Consider the following 23028-nt stretch of genomic DNA (forward strand, 5'->3'; position numbering starts at 1 on the left):
TAGCCTCCTTTACTCACAAATGAAGACTGCATAGATCATGCTCTTTCCAGGTTTGGCTCAGTTTTTATGGACGATGCACAGCTGGTGAATAAAGACTGTGAACGCTGTCAGACGGCTGGAATTCAGTGACTCTGAGGCTTTACTGTACATATCTCAGCTGGGGGAATTTGTGGGAAGAATGCTTGCTGCAGCAAGTACAAAGTATTCCTGAGAAACAACTAATCATTTACATTCGTTTGTGTTGCAGGAATAATTGCAGAAGCTGAAAGATGGGGAATATGAAAGTTCTCCCTTGTGTATGATAGATGGTGCCACATGGATCTCAAACTTTTGGGGCGTTTTTTTGTGTTTGCACCATCATGATGATCTGTGCAGCATAGAAACTGAGCTGTCAATAGAAATCCAATTTAAATTGAAACAGTAACCTGAAATAAAATCAGTGGTCTGAATGTAGAATCTTTTTCATCGTGCGTTGTAGATTAGAAAAATTAGCTAATACTTTGCCACCAAAAGGAATGAGGGAAAAGGAAGAGGTGAGTACAGTCACATGCCAAAATGCATTACTCCATGCAAGACTGGAGCCAGCCCACACATTTATACAGTGTATTGTTGAGATCCATTGGAAAGTGCAAATGATAATTAGGTATGTGAACCAAATAACCTCAACATCATTTAAAGTTCAATTATTTCTAGCAGGATTTCATGATACTAATCTGTTTGTTCTTCTTCCAGCGACAGTGCCCACTGGAGTTATTACAGTAATTGTACAGAAGTTAAGGCCAGGCTAGTGCTAGTGTTGCTTGTTCACTGGCAATGTGACAGCTTGTCTGAGGAAAGCAGTGATGTTTGTGCAGAAAGAAATGTTCACTTTCCATGTGAAACTCAAGTCCACAGCTGTGATAGTGGTTTGTCTCTCTGCTCTTTGGCTGAAGAGCAAGGAGGCAAAATTTCCACTCAGTGGGGTGCATGACCTTGTAGCTACTACTCAGTGCAGATGCTGGGTATGAGGTGGCACAGACAAATCCCATTATAGCTCATTGGCTGGGGGACCCTGTTCCTGGATTTCCCTTACCTATAAACTCACTCTCAATGCAGTTGCTTGTAATTGCTTTCAAACAGCACACGCATACCTTCGTGCTGCAGACAGCTTCCTCCCTCAGCCTTTGCTCAGCATTTTGCATACACGTGAGACTGCAGCATTGTCTGCAAAAATAGCGCTGCTCTGAAAATATGACACTTTGGGGGCTGCAAGAGCTTTAATTTCTAGGAAGCGGAGGGGGTTGTTTTCTACTCTTCAGCTGTTCATACTATTTCCCTGTCAGTGAGAGGAGGGTAATCTGCTAGTGAATAAAAATAGAGCATGAGAGTAGACTAACTCTCTGCGCTTTCATCAGGTATACAACAATTAACCCCTTAGCAACTGTGGAGGTGCAGGGGAGTGCCATCACCCAGTTGTGTGGGATGGAGGGAGCAGAGAGAGAATAATTGACTTTCTAATAATCTTGTTATCCTTGCAGAGCTAAAATGAAAAACTGAGTTTTCAAGCTCCCCATTCAAAATGATATGCAATATTTTACCTTGATCTGACATCATGAGATGGGACAGGGGTAAGATGGAGGGATGTTGACTGAAGAAGTTCCCTGAACTTATGGATAATGCAATGGACATACACTATTGCTACATCTACCAAGTCCTTGCAATTTTTCCTAAAATACTTAATTTGAATAAAATCATAGAATCTCCCAAGTTCAAAGGGACCTATTGGGATCATTAGGTCCAACTGCTTGCTCCACACAGGTCCACTCAAGTATTGGGCCATATGTCTGAATGCACTGTCCATACGCTCCTTGAAGTCTGGCTGCTTGGGGCTGTGACTGCACCCCTGGTGAACCTCTTCCAGGGCCTGAGCACCCTCTGATGAAGACCTTTTCCTGATAATCCAACCTAAAAATGGCATTAATCATTTTTTTTTCCTCTCTTTTTCATTGCTTCAGAAAAAGGCTATCATCAGCAAAGGTACAGAAAGGGAGAGCATCCCCTGAGTGGATTAGGGCATTGTGTGGGGATGGGGGGCATGTTGAGCAGGGACTTACTGTGGAAGAGTGGCAGAAGACAGCCAGTGAGAGTAGGAGTGGAGGAAAGCGGGGGGTGTCAGATAGGGTCAGTGGTGCTGGGTAGCCCAGATGACTGCAGAGCCAGGTGGGAGGGTTACTGGGAGTGGAGCAGCAGCTGCACAAATAGCTGATGTGGAGAGGATTGAGCCTGGGCTTCTGGGGAAAGCCAGTAGGTACTTGGAGAGCCTTTTGTAAACTTCTGCCTCCTGAGGAAGAAGAGGCTTGGGTCCAAAAGCAGAGGAGAAACTGGCAAGGAAAGATGGATGCTGTTTCTCCACTTCCTTGGGTGTGGGAATTGCTGGTGGGTGAAGACCTGCCAAGTTTACTGCTGTTGGCTCTTCTCACTGGGAGCTTGACTAGAAGATTGTTTTTTCTAATTTCAGTTCTGGATGAGAGCTGTGGGCTTTTTACAGTTGCAGGAAAGAGTCTGTGAGGAAAGAGTCTGTGAAAAATCTAGTTTTTGCACTCTGACTTCTATACTCATTTATACTGTTCAATATATGTTTTGCATTCTTTCTATGATCTTGCTTTTCCAAAACATGAACAAAGTATCTCTTTTTTCACATCTCTACATTTCCTTTCATCCCATTCACGCATGAAATGTAACTGAGAATATTTCTGTAGGAGACTCTTTCCATATTGACCTTTCACAAGAACTATTCATTTGCATGGCCAATATTTTATAGCATGGAGTTTGGTTGCTTTTTTACTGTGATTTATTTATTTATTCACTAAAAACATTCAAAGGCACAAAGCACATTCTTTTGGCCTGCTGAGAATGGCTTGACATTTTTTATATTAAGCTGTGATTCACAGTAACCAGGAGCCTTTCATTGCCTTTGTCTTGTCACACGGAAACTGTGGAATGCGAAGGTTAGGGTGGGTAACTTAACCTTTCTCTACTCCTGCTCCCATTCTCTCCCTTCTGAAGCAATGATGCCCACACCTTATCTGCTATGCCAATTTGAGTACTTGGTAAACTAAAAGTAATTAACAGGAGTGTGGGAGGTCTGCTCGTTTCCTTTAATTATGCATTCCCAGCTAAACATCTTAATTTCCTCTGGATTTGTGCAGATGCTGCCCCTCACTGTGTTTTTGTGCTTTACAAGGGCAGCAGTGGTGGCTCCATTTCCAGGCAGTGTGCATCCCTAAGTGATAGGAGCCCCCTAAATCCTGCTCCAGCAATGGCTCTGACTTGGAAGAGGCACTTGGGCAGCAGCTCATCTGTCTTAATACTGATGGGCTTTTCTGTGAACAATAAGAAAAGTTGTCTTTGTAAGGTTAACTCTCAGCCATCACGCAGGGAAGAGAATGTCCTGCCCAGGGAAGGCTGCCAGGTACACGTGGTGTTTCTGAAGCCCTCTTCCAGCACCAACATTTTCCTGTATTCAGATGCAGTAGGTTTTTGTGAAAAGTGGCTCAGTGTAACTTGGGTATCGTCCTAGGGAAGGGAGGATGGATTTTGTCACAGGCAAAAAGATAAGCCATGAGAGTTATTCCAGGCTTCTTATATTTAGTTCCACTTGCCCACAATGTGTAGAAATCCTGAGCATTTTTATTTTATTTTAACACAGCCGCATACTGTCTTGTGCAGTTCCCTGTTAAAACATTGTACCTTGCAGCTGCTAGCTCCTATTTCTCAAAGCTGACATCTGTGTAGCTGCACAGATCAGCCATGTAAAACAGCTCTCATGTTGACCTTGTATGACTCCTAAATTAGGATATTGAAGAGTGATGAATCAAATGTAGATGGTGCAGTGATGCAAGTAGTAATATGTTCAGGTAGTCTGCTTATTTATCTCCATTCGGTGTAATGACTTAGTCTGTCACCAAGTAGGAAATGCTTGGCAAAATATGGCATTGCTTATTTGCAGCAGAGATGTGACCATTTGGCTTGAGGGCTCTGGCTTTGTTCCTCTGTATGCATCAGTAGTGGAATTGTCTCCACGAAGCAGCAATATAAAACCATCAAGCTCTGCTAACTACTTTCAAGTCTGGGGTGAGAAGAATTAACATTGTTTGAAATTATGAAGGAACTGGGGTGCATCTTTTTTCCTGATCCAGGGCTGGATGTGTGTGACAAGACGCAAGTAAGCCTAGAGCTGTTTGCTGGAAGACTCAGTAAATTCAGTTAGATTAGTACTCTTACTTCTGTGGCTGGTTTTTCTGTCATCTGAAGAATGCATGTTAGACTGTAGCAGCCACTCTTACAGTCTCCCTATCAATGAAACCATAGAGTACGTTTCCCTCAATGCTTTCTAATGTACCATTGGAGCCTCAACAGAAACACTGATTTTAACAAAACTTAGGTTATGCTCTGCAACTTACTCCAGCATTGTTCCCAATGTTTTTGCTGAGTGTTAGCAAAGCTCTTTTTGTTTTTATTTGTTTAACTTTCTGTTGGCTTGTTATCACTTCTAAAATGGTTGGAGGCCAGCTTTGTTGGCATGGCCCCATCAGTTTGGATTGTGGAATATTCGCACACCCCAGCCAAAGCTGCTGGACAGGCAGCTTGGTGTGGGTACAGCTCTACTGACAGAGCTGCGTTTTCCTCTGCTCCATTCATATAACTCAGAGAGCTGGTGCAGTGCTGAAAATGCATGTGCCCACTGAGGGGCTCTGGTGACACTGCCTCATGGTGGGGTGATAAGGGGACGCAGTTCCAAGTGGGTGACCTTTGAGGAATGACAGGCTGTAATTAATATATTTGGCGTCACTTGACCACAAATGGCCACTGTGTAATGCAGACAGAAGACAATGTCTGCAGTGCTCTGGATTTGCCCTCATTATTTTAATGAAGATAAATTTGGAAGAAGCATTCTGTCTTCTGTTTCAGCATTCTGCTGGCTTTTGAAGTAATTAATGTATTTCCATTCTGCTTAAAGTCATGTGTATGTTACAGATAAAGAAACTGCCTGGCTGACATCAACTAAAATATTTATGTATGTGTGTGTGCATGTTTGAAATGAAGTGGGGAGATTTTTTCCTTTAGCTGAGGCGCATGTAGGGAAGCAGACAATGTCTGATGGCCCAAATAATTTTGAATTCCATGTCATAGCTAACGCATATTAAAGTTGGCATAGGTACTTTTGAATAGGACATTTCTGTCTGAGGTTGTGGGATTTTTTTTTGAAAATTCTTTCTCAATGTCATATATTACACTGAGAACTAGGATGACCTGAATTTTTACTGTCCGATAAAAGAGACAATGATGCTCCTGCTAAAAGCTCTTGCTGTAGACAATGAGTTATCTTTTCATATAACATTCTAGCAATAAAAAAGGTCAGTGTAACGCTGAGAAAATGCTTTTTTATCCATTTTCATTCCATGTGAGATATTAGGCTCTCACATTGATTTCAGTAAATGGTTTGCTTGTATTTCCCTGTATGTTAGACAGAAAAGGATCTTGGAATTAATCCACAATATTACCAAAGCAAGAAATGGCTACGCATTTGGCTTTTCCTCCAATGGATTGCTGAAATCTCAGCTCTGATAATCTATTGCAGGGAATATTTTTACCATTGTTTGTTACCACTGTTGCTAACAGAGTACACTCTGTTTTACTGACATATACCCTCACAATAAATCTGAGGTTGCGATTTGTGAAAGACAGAATAGATCTCTTAATAGATGTTTGCAATATGGCACGTACTGACTTACTTTTAACTCCACAGCAAGACCTGAGTTCTTATGAAAAGTGAATTTGCCCCATTCAGTTGATTCTTATGAAGCTCCAGATCAATAGATCTGAAAAAAATGAATGAGTTGAAGTAAATAATTTCTGGGTCAGATTTGAGGATTAAACAATAAAGATGCTATTTTAAATTATGTTTGAAAAATAAACATAATTATTTTTTTCCCTTTTCATTTCCCACAGAAACGTTCCAGAGGTCAAGTGCTATTCGACAAAGTGTGTGAGCATCTGAACCTTTTGGAAAAAGACTACTTTGGGCTAACATACAGAGACACAGAAAACCAAAAGGTATCTTACAAAATGATGATTTTCCTTTGGCATGTGGATATCACAGCTCTCCTGAGGCACCCCCAGACAGTTGCAAACAGTACAGAAGCTGTTTTGTCTTCTCATCTAGTTGTATATGTGTACCTTGAGTTATTACGTTTATAACTGGGTTTCCTTGGCTTCTGTCTGTGTGAGCATGAAAGAATTTAATCATATACCCTAATCTCCTTCTAGTATGATTTGTTACATTACTGCCATCGATGAAAGTCGGTTCTGTGTTCCTATATACTGCTAAGTATATAATATTAATATGTGGCTTATTTAATAATATTATTTTGTGGTACAGATGGGCAGGAGTACTTTCTCTTCCAAGAAGTCTTGACCTAGCTTAACATAGCATGTTCATTTGCCTAAATGCATATGCAATTGACAGCAATAGCAAATCCCATTCTGTATTTTACAGCTCATGTTTAGCATTAAATGAGCTGTGTATTAACAGTATTAACAGAGTTCTGGATGATCTAAGGCTCAGGTAATATATGGATTATTGTGGACACATTGTGATGAAAGGGAGAGTATCAAAGAATACTTCAAGTGCATGGTGCTTTTTTTTTTTTTTTTGGACATTTTATGATAAATACTTTTAAAGAATCCAGTAACAAAACTTCTTAGCAAAGGTCACCAGGCGAATTTATTTTGTGCTTTGTATGGTCTCAAAGGTCTTCCCTGATTAGGCTGGAGTTATTACTGCCTCTTTAGTTCTTTATGTCAGGTGAGAACAGCTTTGTTTTCTAGGCTTCCCTTTGTTTTGGGTGTATATGATACATAAGAAATGAGTGGGTTCTTTTTCTTCCCCTCTCTTACTGATTTCTAAATATGAGGATTCTGTTCCTGTTTCGGAAAGTCACTTAAGCAGACGCTTAAGCAATCTGTGCTAGTCCAAGGTAATACTTAACCATATGCTTAGTTTTGCATTGTAGTAAAAGTTAAGCAAATGTCTAAGTACATTTCCAGAGAGGAATGCTTTCCTGTACTAGAAAGAAAAAAAAAAAATCATTCATTTTAAACAGGTGGCTTAGAAGTATAGATCACCAGTTACTTTAGAGAGCTAAACAGCTGAAAATGGAGTGATCCCATATTTATAGATCAGTAACAAGTACATTTCTAGTGTCAAAGTACTTAGCAATCTCACCTCCATCCTTTGCCAGACACCTTCCAGCCAGAAAATATGTGCTCACATCACATGTCACATTTGAAAATAGAAATCTTGATGCAGATTTAATTTATTGGTGCATAGTGTGCTTTTACAGAAAGCTTAGAAATAGCTGGAACTCCTCAGGCTCATGTCTTGCACCACTAACTGCATTTGGACAGCTGCAAACTGGTTGTTTTTCTTGGGTGTAAGGGTTGTTGTGTTCTGCCTGTTTGATATTTCTGTAATATTTTTTCTATGATACATCTGTTTTTCTTTCTTTGGACAAAGTAGAACTTTCCTCGGGGAGGTGAACTTTTTGTTCTGAGTTCTGCAAGGCATATTAGATATTAATTCAATTCCATTAGAAGATGAGACAGAGCTGTGGGGTCCTTACCTCCCTGTATCACAGAGGCAGGGCAGGGGGCTCTATGAGCTGCCAGCTCTGGCCATGGTGGGCTGCAATAAGGGACCTCAAATTCCTCCTTGCCTCTGGAGGAATTTGGTTTCAATCACCAGTGCTCCTTGGCAGCCAGGGAATAGTTGCAAATCACAATGATAATCCCTCAGCTCCTCAGTAGGGTTTTGTGTGATCTCCTTACAAAGCCACCAGGTCTGGGGCAACATGGATGAGGGCAGCCCTGGCAGTAACTCTGCCCCTGGAGATGCCCTCATGTTTACAGGGAGTTAAAAATGGGGCAGTGTCCTATGGCACACTTGCACATCTTCTATGAAGATCGCTAGCAATTCTCATTCTGAAATTACCATTACCCCTGCCCACTGTTGCTCCAGAGAGAAGAAGGTGGGCATGCAGGTTTTCTAGCTTTGTCTTATTTATATATAACATCTTTAAAAATGATGTTGATTGTGTTTTCTAACTCAAACTGAAGAAAGGAAACATTTTCTTTTCAGAATTGGTTGGACCCTGCCAAGGAAATCAAGAAGCAGATCCGAAGTAAGTTTGTTATTATTTGTATTTTTCTTTTAATGGTTCTGGAAAACTTTTCCTTCTGGTGTACCCAGACCTCAAAAATTGAGAAAATAAGCCTCTTTGTCTCCAAACTGTTTTTATTTGTTTTCCACTGCTAGCACTAGACAGCCTTAGTTTCCCAGCCAGTGTGGCCTCTGTACATATCGAAAGATGCCTCACAGAGACCTGTGGGTTGGAGAGCCTGTTCCCTTGTTGGCCTCTATCATGCAAAGGGTCTGGCTGGTGTCCCTGGTGTGATGTCCCATGGCTTGGTGTCCCAAGCTGGAAGATCTTGGTGGCAGGTGGGCTGCAGAGCTGTAGCATCACACATTCCATTGTGGTCGCAACCCCCCCAAAAAACATTCATAGGAGAAGTGTCCTGACACTGCGAGGCACAGGGGCCTGCCCCCCTGCACCTTCCTGTGGGAAGAAAGCTTCTTACCTCAACCCTTTGCCCATAAGGACTGTGGGGCAGGTGTGCCACAGACCCCTCATCCTTACCTACATGCAGAATCATGGAATCATAGAATTGTTTGAGTTGGAAGGGACTCTCTAAGGCCATCTATTTCAGATTGCCTGCAGTAAGCAGGGAGACACCTACAGCTAGATCAGGTTGCTCAGAGCCTCATCCAGCCTGACCTTGAGCGTCTCTAAGGACAAGACATCCACCACCTCTCTGAGCAACCTGTTCCAGTGCCTCACTACCCTTACTGTAAAAAACGTCTTCCTTATGTTCAATCTGAATCTTCCCTCTTTCAGTCTGAAAGCATTTCCCCTTGTCCTTTCACAACCAACCCTACTGAATGAGTCTGTTCCTTCTTTCTTATGACCCCCCTTTAGATACTGAAAGGACGCTATCGGGTCTCCCTGGAGCCTTCTCTTCTCCAGTCTGAACAGCTCCAGCTCTTCCAGCCTGTCATACATACATACATACATACATACATATATATATATATATATACACACGTTTACTATATGTTTATATATACATATATATGTTACTTATTTGCGCTACTGATGTTTATATCAAATTCAGGCACACCGTTAGTATCCACACTGAAATACTATTCTGATGCAAAGATAGCACTCTAAAATACCTTCCCTTTCTGCATTTCAAAAGCTTGAACTTTGCTTCTGAAATGAATGTTCAATTCACAGAGAACCAGTCAATTTTCTGCTTCACGTGAATATTTTAAAAAGTCCTGTTGTTAAATTTAGCTGTCTGCTACATTAGAAATTCAAAAATGTATTGAAGGAAAACTGTATCAGGGCTGCCAGGCTTAAAACTTGACCTGCCTTTTTTTCACCCTCACTTTTTCAAATTGATGAAATGTTTGTGTGTGTTACTTTTTTTCATTGGAAAACCTGAGTATTTTTTGTCATTGCACATTTTGTAAGTAACCTATACCTGTGCTTTTACAAGCAAACCCGTCTGATGGTTCACGTATCTTGGATCAGGCCTGGCAAATGAGTCAGTCCCCTCTCTGGGATTCAAAGGGTTGAATCCTCTGCTGCTGTGAGCAGCTGCACATTTCCACTAGTGTTATTTGTAAATATTATTATTATTTGTTATTAGTAAATGATCAGCAAAGAAGAGCCGTGAAAATCTGTGCTCCATTGCATGCTTTTTTTTAGTCCATGAGGAAGGTAGTTTTAGAGAGGAAGGTGCTGGAGATCTTGTTGAGCCAAGTTATGCTGATTGTCAGTGCAATGGAAGCAGCTCAGCTTCAAACTGCTGATGTGAAATGCATTAAATATGTGCCCAAGCTGTGAGTTGGACAGTGAAAGGTTGTGACAATGAGAGATTAACCAGGGCAGAATAATGTAGAGCTAGATGTGGAATGGGGACAGTTGTATTTGCAGGAGATGACAGTGATAAATTACTTGCTCTGAGAATTCACCATAGAAGTTGGGAACAGGAGAAGTGTGGAAAAGTAGGATTCTTGTGCACGACACATCATAAATGGCACAAAAATACGTGTGCTGTATAGCACTCAGATATTCATGATTCTACTGCAAACAGTGGCAATTTCTTTCCAGCGTCTGAGAAACAAGGCTGTCGCTGTATCTATGGCCTCTGGTTGTTGGCCCCATTGGTTTTAACCTACTGCATGTTATTTAAGCCCCTGTAAATGAAGGAAGAAGGCTTCTCACTCAGTTGTCTTAACCAGTCATTTTTCACATGATTTGAGATTTCCTTGAGATCTCTAAGTAAAATACCTCCAAACGCTCAGTCAGAAAGATCTTGCAGTATTTCTAGTCAGGCATTCACTCTGTCCAGCGTATAAACTTTCTACACCAGATATACTTTGAAAACCCATGTTCATTAGCAGGTGCCTAGACACAAGCTGCCTCTGGATTGAAGACCATAAGTTCATCAGGAGTCCTGTTTTTCACAGCATGCACAAAGCATTTTCTTATTACACAGCCAATACAGAAATTTCTGAGAGAGACATTTACTTATTTCTAGTTAATCTGTAATTACATTATTTTCTGCAGTAATTTCTGAAATATTCAATCTATTTCAGAAAATTTAAGTGTCATTACTTCATCTTTGGTTTCATGAGTGCAGAAGTACTGTAATTAATGTACATATACGATGTGTATTCCAGAATGAAAGCCTCAGTGAAAAGACCCATTAATGAGATACCACCATGGTGCTTGTTAGCATTTTCTGGTTTGGGATTTATTTGCTGCTTTTCATTTGCTTTAGAGACAAGCATTAGTATATCCTCTCTCTTATTAAAAAATAGTGTTCATATTTACATTGCAGTACTCAACACTTTTTTTTTTTTTCCCCCAGTCTTTGTATTCTTATGAACAACATCTAAAGCTAACTCTTCAAAACACTTTTCACTAAATAGTAGCAATGATGCAAGCCAGTATCGCACAGGTCACCTAAACTGACTTGAAATTACTAAGTGGGAATTCCCTCACTCTGTGCTTGAGGCCACTTTCCAGCTACAGTCTCTGCATTTTTTCTTGCAGCATTCTATCACTCAACAGTGGCTGCCACTCTGCTGCTCATTTGAAACTTACTTTGCCATGTTTCCAGGGCCTATGTGTTTGGAATTATTGCTTTTAGAGTTAGCATAAGCTGTGTTTTAGATGGTTAATTCCAGTAAATGTTTTTTTTTTTTTTTTCAGACTGAATTTTTGTAAGTATTAGCAGTGAATTGCTACTCCCTTAGGGTCCTTGCCTCATGAAAATCTTACTAAATAAGAAAAGAGCTGTAAGATCAGATTTAATACCATAATTGTGAAAGGGAAAATTAGTATCTCCAGAATAGTACACAAGAAAAAGATACTATATCCTATTCTTATTAATTTTTTGACTGGATTATTTTTAAATTTGCAAGTAATCAAATAACATGAACATCTCCATTTGCACTCCCAGTGTGCTTTCAGTAAACCTGTGTTCTTTTCCAGGTGGTGCTTGGCAGTTTGCATTTAATGTGAAATTCTACCCTCCAGATCCTGCCCAGCTATCTGAAGATATTACCAGGTGTTTAAAACATTAAATACATTTTTAGAAGGGCCTTAAAAGCTGTTCTTGAGAGCACTTATTCTCTAATTATCCAAGAAAGGGGATGTTTTATATTCCCATTGACTTGCTTTCTCTTATGAGCTTATGGAAAATATGTGATGCTTTGACAGAAAGGATACTGTGAACAGTGTTTGGTTCTCTGAGCTCAGACAACATTTTTCATTTATTTATTTACAATCTAACACCAGAATCAAGCTTTTCCCATATATGTGTTCTGGAGAATTTATTTTGATTTTCACAGAGATGCCCAGAGATGTTTAGTTTTGCCAATGGTAAAAAGATTTTATTGTTAGCAAAATCATAAATATGAAAGAAATGAGGAGAACAAGCATGATTGTAAATTCTGTGTACTGTTTGGCTAGGTGTGTGGTTGGTGTGCATGGTATGATGAATGTGGTGATAATGAGCTCTGCTGAAGGGAAGGATTGCTTTTATCCATCTTTATCCTTATCCTGCTTTTATTGCTTTTAATTAGGTTTGAGGTACAGAGACTGTATCTTTGGTTTAAAAAAATATATATATATATATTTGAAACATTTCCTTATTCCTCCCATTTGGTGCAAATCCCAGTTTTCTGTATCAGCTCCATGTTGGGGTAAGCCATGTTGGCTGGGACACCAAAAGTCATACCTCACCTCCAAGCAAGGAACAGTTGGCATCAGGCTGGCAGCAAAGATCTTGGAGGGGTCAAGATTTCTTTCTCACCCTTAAACCTCCCAAGGGAACTTTATGTCTTAACCACAAAGCCAACACTCTTCACTTTTTCCTGGTTTCTTCTAATCAGTGCTTACCTCTGTGCTTTTAACATCATTTACTGTTTAAATGTATTTTTGAGAAAGCTTCTCAGTTTACTAAAGAAAATTTTTTTGAATGGCTTGGAGTTTGGCTGCCCCTTAGGGAATGTTATTTTATGTTTCTCCTTAAAGAAAAGAGTTATCAGTTAGCTGTATCTCAGTGACCATGTTGTATAAACCTATGGATAATTCTCCTGAGTCACCAAACAAAATGACAGTACATTTTATCAAGAAATCTCCATTCAGCTTTATAATGATTAATTAAGCTTTGCTACCCACAAGTTAGGCAAAGGGTATTTTTAATTCTTAATTCTTTAATTTCTTAATTCTTTTTTAATTCTTAATTCTTGCTAATGCAAGAAACTTTGGGCTTGGGTATTTTCTGCCTCTCAGAAGTGGCTCCTTTGCTGATGGGGCTGGAGGAGCTGTGTGTGAGCAGTGGCGGCATTCCTTTGCAGGTACTACCTCTGCTTGCAGCTGAGAGATGACATCGTGTCTGGCCGGCTGCCCTGCTCCTTTGTCACCCTTGCCCTGCTGGGCTCCTATACTGTGCAGTCTGAGCTTGGTGACTACGACCCGGATGAGTACGGCAGTGACTATGTCAGCGAGTTTCGCTTTGCACCGAATCACACTAAAGAGCTGGAAGATAAGGTGATCGAGCTGCACAAGAGCCACAGGTAGGTGGGTGGAGGCTGCAGGTGTTGCATTTCAATTCATATTCTGTTTCCTTAATATCCATGCTCAAATTGGTTGTTTTTCTTCAGGGGAATGACACCTGCTGAGGCTGAGATGCATTTTCTGGAGAATGCCAAAAAGTTATCAATGTATGGAGTAGATCTCCATCATGCCAAGGTATGGACTACAGTTCTTCCTGCTGGGAACCTACAATGGTCATCTTTCTCATGGACCTGAATTTGCATGGACTCTGATTTATTCTTTCTTGCTGTTCTGAGACAGGCAGATTGGGGGAAAAATCACTAGTCAATGTGAGGAAAGGTGACTCCTGGGATAAGCATCTTGCAACTGGAACATGATTCAGCCTATAGACTAGATGATGTTTCACATCAACACTTTGTGCCAAATAAACAGCCAAACCCTTTGGGGAAAAAATGCCAAATGGACACAGTAATGAGAAAGGATATTAGAAGCTATCTGGAGAGTGATCAATTGTCGTTTCCTTCAGATACATTTTGCAATTTAATAAGGCCAAGTATGGCATCTCAGCTAAACAGATCATTTCCAACATGCAAAGAACTCTGAAGCAGTCATTCAGCTGTGCTGAAAACCTAATCAGATTGATAGTTGCAGGGAAACAGCAGCTGATCTCTCTTCTGAAGTGTGGCCCTTCCAGTTAACTAGAAGGGCAGTAATTCTGCTGGAAACATTCTCCACCAATGAGGTGATTTCCCTAATGATCAGCAGGTTAAGTTAAAAACCAAAAGTGGTCATTTCTCTTGTGGCTTGGGAGAGTCACCTGCCAGCTTTGTATCTGTGGCTTTTCTTTTTTTGCCCAACTAAGCAATTACTTCACCGTCCACTCTTCAACTTTTCTTCACTTATCAAAGTAAGGTTAATGGATGTTAACATCTCTGAGGTTAGCAAGCATCCTTGGCAAATGAGTACCAAACAAAGACTCCTGAGCTGTGCAGAGCGCTGCATTTTCTGTAAAGGTCAAATTGCTGTGAGCCTGTTTTTATGCTGCAACAGATCCTTTCAAGAACTGAGATAAATTTGCAGTTTGGATCTTGAAAGGGCCTGCAGCCATTTCCCTGGAGCATTTCATAGGAATTGTGCATGTGTGTTACGAAATTCAAAGCAATCTTTTGTGTTCTGTTAATTACCACTACTGAAAATGAAAAATCTGGGTATGGCTCAGTGGGCAGCACTTGACCAGGAGGCATGCCGCTGCTCTTCCTGTGTCTTGCAGATAGGCACAGAATCGTGAGGCGCTTTTGGAGCAGAGATAGAAAAGGATTGGTGAATGTCACTCAGTAGCTTATTTTCAACATCCTTTGTCCAACACAAAGAGATCTGCAGAACAGCAACAAAATGAGTTTCTGTTCTCAATATGTTACGAGCTTCATTACTAAAATTTGACATAGTATGGCATTAAGAGCTGAGTATTTTTCTTTTTAAATACTGGGTAAAGGCTTTGAAATTTAAGTTAGTATGTCCTGAGATAACCTTTCTTTTCTCCTCCTTACAAAGTATCAGTGTCCATTTTTACTTTTCTGTTCTTTATCTTGAAAGACTTGGAGAAAAGTAAGTTGGTAGGCAAGCCAACGTTTCTCTAAAGTAATTTTCTTAATATTAAAAGCTGCATTGCGCACTGAATTGGCTATGTCTGTGGATTAAGAAACCCAATAGCAGTCTCAAAAATGGAGCTAAAAACAGGAAAATTAGAACCGGCATGAGAAGTAGCATTTAGTTTTAATTAGGCCTGCCGATGTGATGGGATGGTATCAGGCTGCTGGACAAGTGTCTCTGTGGGTGCCTTTTTAAAGTCATGCAGTGGCAGATGTCTCAGTGTCAGTGTCAATTCATTAAGGCTGTGCAGGTATCTGAGGTATTCAACAGATGCTGGGCTTGCCAACTGCTGTTAAAGCTAGCTCTCAATTAGCTAGCACAGAGCTACAATTAAAATTGTGTTCAGATAGTCAGATTTGTCCTCTGGGCTGTCAGCACTCTGACAAAACCTCCCATTCATATGTGGAGCTGCAGGTATGTACAGCTTGGTGTCTCCTGATGTTACAGCAAAGACTGTTGTGTTCTATGGCTCCCAAAACAAAGCCCAATTTCCCTCTTACCCAGGTTTTGATTTGCACCAATAATATCACATTGAAAAGCAGCTTCTGACACCTACAAACAAAAAAAGCTTTGAATGCATTGAGATCTGCTGTAAAGGTGGAAAGGAAGAGAGAAAGCATTTCTCAATAAAGTTTTGGGCAAGGATAGGAGAAGTAGCAGCCCTTCTATCTGCAGCTATATGTCTTATGTAGGTGAGCATTTCAGGATCATTCCAGGCAATGTGATTACAAGCAATAAGACTTCATTTTTTTTCAAATATATTTGCTGTATGTAGAAGTTCTTCTTGGCCTAGGAAATTGGCAAACTGAACTCCAGCAAAAAGATTACCTTTTTTTCTTCTCCAGTGGCCCACCATGATACCACATGAGACTTCTATATTGAAAAGATACCTTCGTGGTGTGACACCGTCTTTGTTGGAACACAACATCCTTAATTGATGTGTTTTTTAACACTGGAGTGACTTTGTGGTCCTAATTCTGTATTACAAATCTGATTTTAAAACTTTTTTTTTTTTTTTTTTTTTTTTTTACTTCAAGCCATGCTGTTGCTTTCTTTTATCTGACCACGTATGCCTTTCTGCTCCTCTTAAGCATAATTAGACTTCTATTGTGTAGGAAAACTAGCAGCGAATTATTAATTCATTTCTTGATTATCACAGAGTGACATCTTCATAGCTGCTATTGTTAAACTTGTAACTTAAGTTATTTTAAAATAATTACCAAAGGACTCTATTCTTTAAGACAAACATTTATTTTCTCCAACACTGTTAATGCTTAGCTAAATAAAGAATAGAATTATACAGGCTAGTGGTGATAGTAAACACTGAAGATTGGCTTAGACTATTTGAAAGCTTCTAAAGGAAAGAGAAGAATATAGTTTTTACTTAAAATACACATCTATTTAGGTATACTCTAATAAGATTTTGGCCAAAACTTTTATGACACTAGCGTGTCTGACCTACAGCTTGCTTCCCTGTCAAAATGAGTTGTAAAACTCTCATGTTTAAAATAACCTTTCTGATCTAAATGGCCAACTTTATGCCAACTGATAATTTTACATACAACAGCAGAGAAGTGAGGAAGTGAAAATACTGAAGATAGGCAGAACAGCATTAAAGAAGCTAGCAAATCAGTCAGAACCAAGATAGGGTAACAACAGGAGAAAAATTGGTCTGATTCACAGCGTTTACTCATGGAGTCTGGGAGATGCTGGGACTGGTAAATGTGTATGCAGTCCTACTTACTTTCAATCTTGCATTTATCCTAATGACACTTAGGAAGTAATTAAAGTGTGTAATATGGTTAATATCATTATTTTAATACCAGATACAATGTAACTCCCTCCTTTTGTAGTTTTTCTAAAAGATAACATCTGAAACACTGATGTTCTCTCATTCTGCCCAGCCTTACTATTCCTTGCCTGAATGCAAGGAATAGTTGATGAGTAGGGTAGTTCTCAGAAATAACATTGTTGTAGATGATGCATTAACAGGTAGCTCGGGTAGAAACACAGTATATGAGTGTCTGTTTTGGGATTTAAAGAGAGAGTTATTCAACAGAGTATGTTGCCTGTTGTTCCAGGATTCTGAAGGAGTGGAAATCATGTTAGGAGTTTGCGCAAGTGGGCTCTTAATATATCGAGACCGACTCAGAATAAATAGATTTGCCTGGCCAAAGGTTCTGAAAATTTCATACAAAAGGAACAACTTCTACATCAAAATCCGACCAGGGGAGGTAAGGACATCCTGATACTCCTCAGTGAACAAACCTTTTTTAAAAAAAAAATTGCGTTCTCATTGATTTGTTGATTTGTCATGTCCTTAACATTCCTCTTCATTTATATTTTTTAAGTTGTGGTGATTTTCTTAGGAAATTAGGCAAATACTTTATTTAAAATACAGGTAAAATCTTCTGTGTCTTTCTATTTACAACCCTGAATTCACATAAACAGCAAATATAGCTGTCTGCATGCAAAGAGCTCATTCATATTATGAATACTTCGGGAATTTAAGTAACATTTTGCTTTTTCATGGAGTGCTCATCAACCATCATCATGTTGTGTGTTGAATTAGTGTCTGTTCATATTACCCACTAAGACATAGATAGGTCATACTAAATTTTATAACCATATCAGATTATACATTTGGAGCCGAGTCGAAATCCAGAGTCTGATAAAAACGAGCCCAACATCCATCATTCAGCATTTTGCTGGCTACATGCTTCCGCCCTTCCAGGCCCATAGAAGCTAACGTTCTGACACGGGATGTAGTGTGAAATCTCGTATCGTGAGTGCCCTCTCGTGGCTCAGCCTGGTGCATAGCAAATACACCGACAGTAACGCGTTGGTTTTCCTCCTGTTAAGCAGGCGCTAACACAGAAATAGGATGATAGATCATAGCAAAAATCCCAGGAAGAGTACAAGATCATCATTAACAAAACAGTGTCTCAGTTTCAGCTGCTGGTACAGCAATCAATTTGCAACAGATTAAGGAAAAAAAAATATCCATTTTAGAGGTTGGAGCTATACAGAAGTCATTTGGTTGAGGACTGGCATTTCTCCCTTAATGAAATATTGCAGTGGGAGTCCTGAGCCAACTACTGGCTTCAAAAGTGACCTGGGAAATCTGCTGTGGCCACCACTGTAACTGGGGCTTGAGCAGTTGTAGAGTTGTTATCCAAAATCCACAGTCCTACATCTTCTGTCTCATAACAGACACAGTTTTAACAACCAACTTCACATCTTGAGTTTAATTTAAAAGGAAAAAAAGAAGAGCCACTGGTGTTCTCAGTTCTGCACTCAGGCTCTCCTTTTAAGCTCTGCTGGTGTTGGTATGTAGCTTTCTGTGACCAGGTCTTAGTTCCACAAAATTATCAGTGCAGTCCATTTCAGATTACATTTGATGATAATATGAGTCACCATCCCATGTGTTGTTTCAATCATCTTCATCATTTTTGCTGTTTCCTGACAGGTTTCTCTCTTGTCAGTTCCCCATAGAGATCCAGGCTTCCTTACAAGTGCCCTTCTACTATCTTTCCCTGATCACAGCAGCACTGTTTCACCTACTCAGCTGTCTGCATGTAGTCATCAACATCGTACTGCAGTTGCAGCTGTCACAGCTTTTGCATCTGTAATATAAATCGGCAGCACAACCTAGAGAGGTCACCTGGTGTCCCCAGCTAACTCTTTCAATTATCTGTTCTTCTTCTCGTCTGTCCCAGGATACAAATTAGTTAAAAAACACTGTGATTTGCTAACTCTAGTTCTTTCACTCTAATTCTCCTTAATACAAGGCTGCGTGAGACCAAATCAGTCCCAGGAGACTATTGCTCCCCTTCAGGCTGTTATCAGGCTTCCCACTGTTCTTTAAACTGGTGAAGTTAAAACAACAGGGTTAAAACATTTACATGTTTGTTTCTCTCAGAAATTTCCCAAGTCTTAACTGACCATTTTGTTAATATAGAGCATAAAGCATCAGTGTCAACATCAAAAATGCTTTGCTTTTTATCTCACTTTTCCCTATAAAAAATCCCCAAAGGCTGCCTGTTACCACTCTCAGTGGTACCACTCTTCCTTTTGAGACTGTAGTCTGTTGGATGCGTATATATATGATGATGTACATCAGCATGTACTTTACCTTTGCAATTAGATTGTATAGACAGGAAATTAAGATGAACCCATGTACCTGTGCACACTGCCTAAATATAGTTGCACTGCATCAAATATGTATTTTTTTCTTTTTTCTACCTAGTTTGAGCAGTTTGAAAGCACTATTGGGTTTAAGTTGCCAAATCATCGTGCTGCAAAGCGCTTATGGAAAGTGTGTGTTGAGCACCATACATTTTTCAGGTATGTGGATGTCATTTCCTAAAGGTGTGCCATAAGATCCAGTGGAAAATTGTCAGCAGAGACTAAACTTTTCAAATCAAATTGTCTTTTTGATCAAGAAGTGGCTCTGAGCATTCCTTAAAAATACAAAACGTTTAAAATCACCATATGGTTCTTACCTTGCTTTATCTCTGCATGACATCAGTCACTATAATTAAAAAGCCTACGGACTCTTCTGCACATACATTTCTCTGTCTAGGTAAAATAATGTATATCGAAAGCTACTGGAAAAGATGTATAAGAGGGAAAACAAGAAAAAAAAAAAAAGTTAATTAGAGATGAAAACACAGACAGTAACTTGTAGTGTATTTTTTGGTCATCTATAGTACCCAGCCCATACATGTGAGTTTTGCATTACTGAGGAATTTTGCAACCATGCATATATAGCTAATTTTTTGACATCTAAGAAGACCTGAAAATGGGTATTCAGTACTTAAAATTCCCTCTCAAGTCAAATGTGGAATTTCTCTCCTTTTCTAAAATTATTTGTTCAAGCTGTCTGCATGTTTTTATAACATGTCATCTTAGTATCACAGGATCTAAAAAGAAATTGTACATTTTGGAATGTTTTCTGCTTTTTAACAGAAAGTTGATTTTTAAAGCATAAACTCCATAGCAAGGGAATGGATTCTTCAGCAAACTCTGTGGCCAAAATGCAGAAGGGGGGGAAGGCTCTAACCTGAAAAATTTTGCATCCCTGTTAACAAATCTGGCCCTAAATTCTTAGCTTTTTAGCTAAGAGATCTTACAACATTATATGTGAGGCATTATTTGATCCCTTTTTTTAGCATAGACCTGTGAAATGCAGGTCCCAGTGGTGTTCTCCCTTCTGCAAAAGTAGTAGGTTGATCTGTGGAGGATGCAGTATAATCCCTGTGTGCTCGGTGTGTTTTAGGCTCCTTCTACCTGAAGCACCTCCAAAGAAGTTCCTCACACTGGGCTCCAAGTTTCGTTACAGCGGTAGGACACAGGCTCAGACGAGAAGAGCCAGTGCACTCATAGACCGGCCCGCACCTTACTTTGAGCGGTCTTCTAGTAAACGTTACACGATGTCCCGCAGCTTGGATGGCGGTAAGGTCCTCTTCATTGACTTGGTCAGAAGTTACAGTCGTGATGGTCACTGCTTTAAATTTGATGTAAGCCTCTTGTAATTTCATACCCCCTGAGCTTCTGCTGAGAGGAGAAAGTGAGTACCTGCACGTTTGCTATGAACCCGTGATGGGGGTTGTATCAATACAGCCAGCCCTTCTAATGGCCTGCAGCACACAGCTTGTGTGGGAAGAGAGACACGACTTACAGTTGTCTGCATAACTGGACTTGGAAATTAGGTCCATGAGATCTTGCAGTGGGAATGTTCACCTAGGCAATAGAGGATAAAGCCATAGAGAAATCTCTCACATGATGGTCCTACAAAGCTTGCTGACTTTCAGTAGGGCATCTTCTCTGTTGTCCTGGAGCCTTTTATGAAATGACTGCCTGCAGTGGTTTCACAGGAGCCACCTCCCACTTGGGAAGCCAGTGAGACCCAAAGAGATGAGCAGGAAACCAAGTCCTTGCCACATGCCTTCTGCTCCCTTTCAGGAGAGAGAAAATAGATCTGACACCAAGACCCGGCAGTATTATAGGGAACACAACCTGTGGGTTGCCACAAGCAAGCTGCAGATAAATAATGTCCTAAACTTATTGCTACTGCAGTTACAAGGTGTTTGCCTACAGGATGTTTTGGGGTCCTGCTCTTCATGGGCCCCGCCCCTTGCACTCACCCCTGCAAAGCACTTTCTTGCTTGGGAAAAGAACAAAGTACCAGATCTGCCAGACTGGGCTTTCCCACTCAAGCAAGTCTGACTTCAAGGCTTTGTTAGGACTTACAAGAGTAATTGTTTGGGTTTTGTTAAATTTGGCCTTTTTTCTTTTTTTTTTTTCATATGCAGGTTTTTCAATTAAGTGTGTATTTAAATTCACAGATGAATTATTTTCCTTCATAGAGCAATAACACAAGCATCTTAGTTTGATGAGCCCTTTTTACATACATCACTTTTGAGCATGTAAGATGGAGAATAAGATAGGCAGCTTAATAGCAGGTCCCGCTTCTCCTCGCTTTCTCTGTGGCTCATGGAATCGAGGTTTGCTGCTCCTCTAAGTTAGGTCAGCGTGTGATGCAGACTCTCAGCTACTTCATGAGATGTTATTGTCAGCTCTTGAGTAAAAATAAGCTGCAATTTATTTTTGTAGAAAAAAAATATTGAGACTAAATTTAGAATCACTATGGTTTAAAAAAAAAAAAAAAAGTGAATTCTCCACTGAATATTACCAATGAATTTCAGTGAATATAGCTGATGGCGGGAAGGCGAGAGAAACGTTGATTTAAAAGTACTAGTGACAAGCCTTCTTTTCTCCCCCCTAAAGGTGCTGCTTGTCATAAATAATTTTGGAATCCTCTAATTCTAATGTGCTTCTTGCTTGTTACCAAGCAACTGGTGACCTGATTGCTGTGCATGTGTCTCAAAGCAGAAATTACCCTTCTGCACTATTTTGTTTGTAACATCTAAACAAGATGTCTCCCTTTACTTGTTTTGCTTTCTCCTGCCTCGTAAGCTCTTTCCCAAGAGACAAAATATCTGAAAGCTTTTCCTGAGCATTTGTTATACACTGCAAGATTTTTATTATGGTAATTTGCCTAAGTGCAAATGGGGAAAAGATTTTTTTTTTTTTTTTAATTAGTGCTTATGATTTGTTCACTAATCTTTTTACTGTAACAAAAACATGCCAATAATGTTCTGCATCATGATTAATTACTCTGTGATCCTGGCTCTGTGGTTTGCTACACATGCAAGTAACTTTACATGTTTGATTCGTCCCGGTGAATCAGTAATTAATTGCAGAGCAAAGAGCAGGATCTGGTGTTCGTGTTACATTAGTGTTTGTATTACATTCTATCTGTATATTTACTCTCTATTTTGAAATCCTTAATATATAATTAAGTATGATGAATTATCAAGCATTTACATCCTTGGAAATTCTGGTTTTATCCATTGAATTGAATTTCCAGAATTTTTTAGGATAACGAGTTCACTTAACTGACAGAATTTAATACTTGATAATTAAAAGATCAGATTTCTTGTCTCTCAGATACTTAATGTACATCAATATTGTCATTTCCTGCAATGCATTATTTACCCTGCATTTGATCTGTACTGCTCTATTCTGACAGATTTAAAAAAAAAAAAAAAAAAAATCTCTTCCATCCCTATGGCTGATGTTTTCCCATATGTTTCTAGCCTGATATATATAGCAATGCATTATTTTTTTTCTGATTGCTATTCTGACTAGAGTAGCAATGGCTTGCTAACATTTAACAACTGTGTAATGCATATATTAGCTGCAGTAATGTGTGTATATGCATCCATAATATATGTTTATGCATATAAAAGCTAAGGGCTTTATTTCAAGTAAGCAGTTTATTTAAATGTATGCACATGCTTCTGGTTTCCTGATACGAGACGTAGCTTTGTTCTCAGCAATATCTGGATGTTTTACTAACCCAGCTTTTTAATTTTATGCAGCTTCTCAGCAAAAGATATTTCAGACTTTCCCTCTTTAAATATTTGCTTTTAGCATCAGTGAATGAAAACCATGAAATGTACATGAAGGATTCTGTGTCTGCTGCAGAGGTTGGTACTGGCCAGTACGCCACAACAAAGGGCATCTCTCAGACCAATTTGATAACCACTGTGACTCCGGAGAAAAAGGCAGAAGA

The 23028-nt window shown here is 39.7% G+C and overlaps 1 protein-coding gene across 1 annotated transcript in view; it reads left to right on the top strand.

The window, feature by feature from the left end:
• EPB41L3 (erythrocyte membrane protein band 4.1 like 3) overlaps positions 1-23028 on the top strand; it is a 93022-nt gene that overhangs the window by 44589 nt on the left and 25405 nt on the right. The window contains 9 exon segments of the mRNA XM_085220817.1: positions 5992-6096; positions 8180-8222; positions 11667-11742; positions 13037-13255; positions 13343-13430; positions 16967-17119; positions 19135-19232; positions 20167-20342; positions 22887-23027. Coding sequence (XP_085076943.1) covers positions 5992-6096; positions 8180-8222; positions 11667-11742; positions 13037-13255; positions 13343-13430; positions 16967-17119; positions 19135-19232; positions 20167-20342; positions 22887-23027 — 1099 coding nt within the window.

This window comes from Meleagris gallopavo, chromosome 3 (assembly GCF_905368555.1).
Source record: "Meleagris gallopavo chromosome 3, MGAL_WU_HG_1.1, whole genome shotgun sequence".
In the NCBI taxonomy this organism is placed as follows: domain Eukaryota; kingdom Metazoa; phylum Chordata; class Aves; order Galliformes; family Phasianidae; genus Meleagris; species Meleagris gallopavo.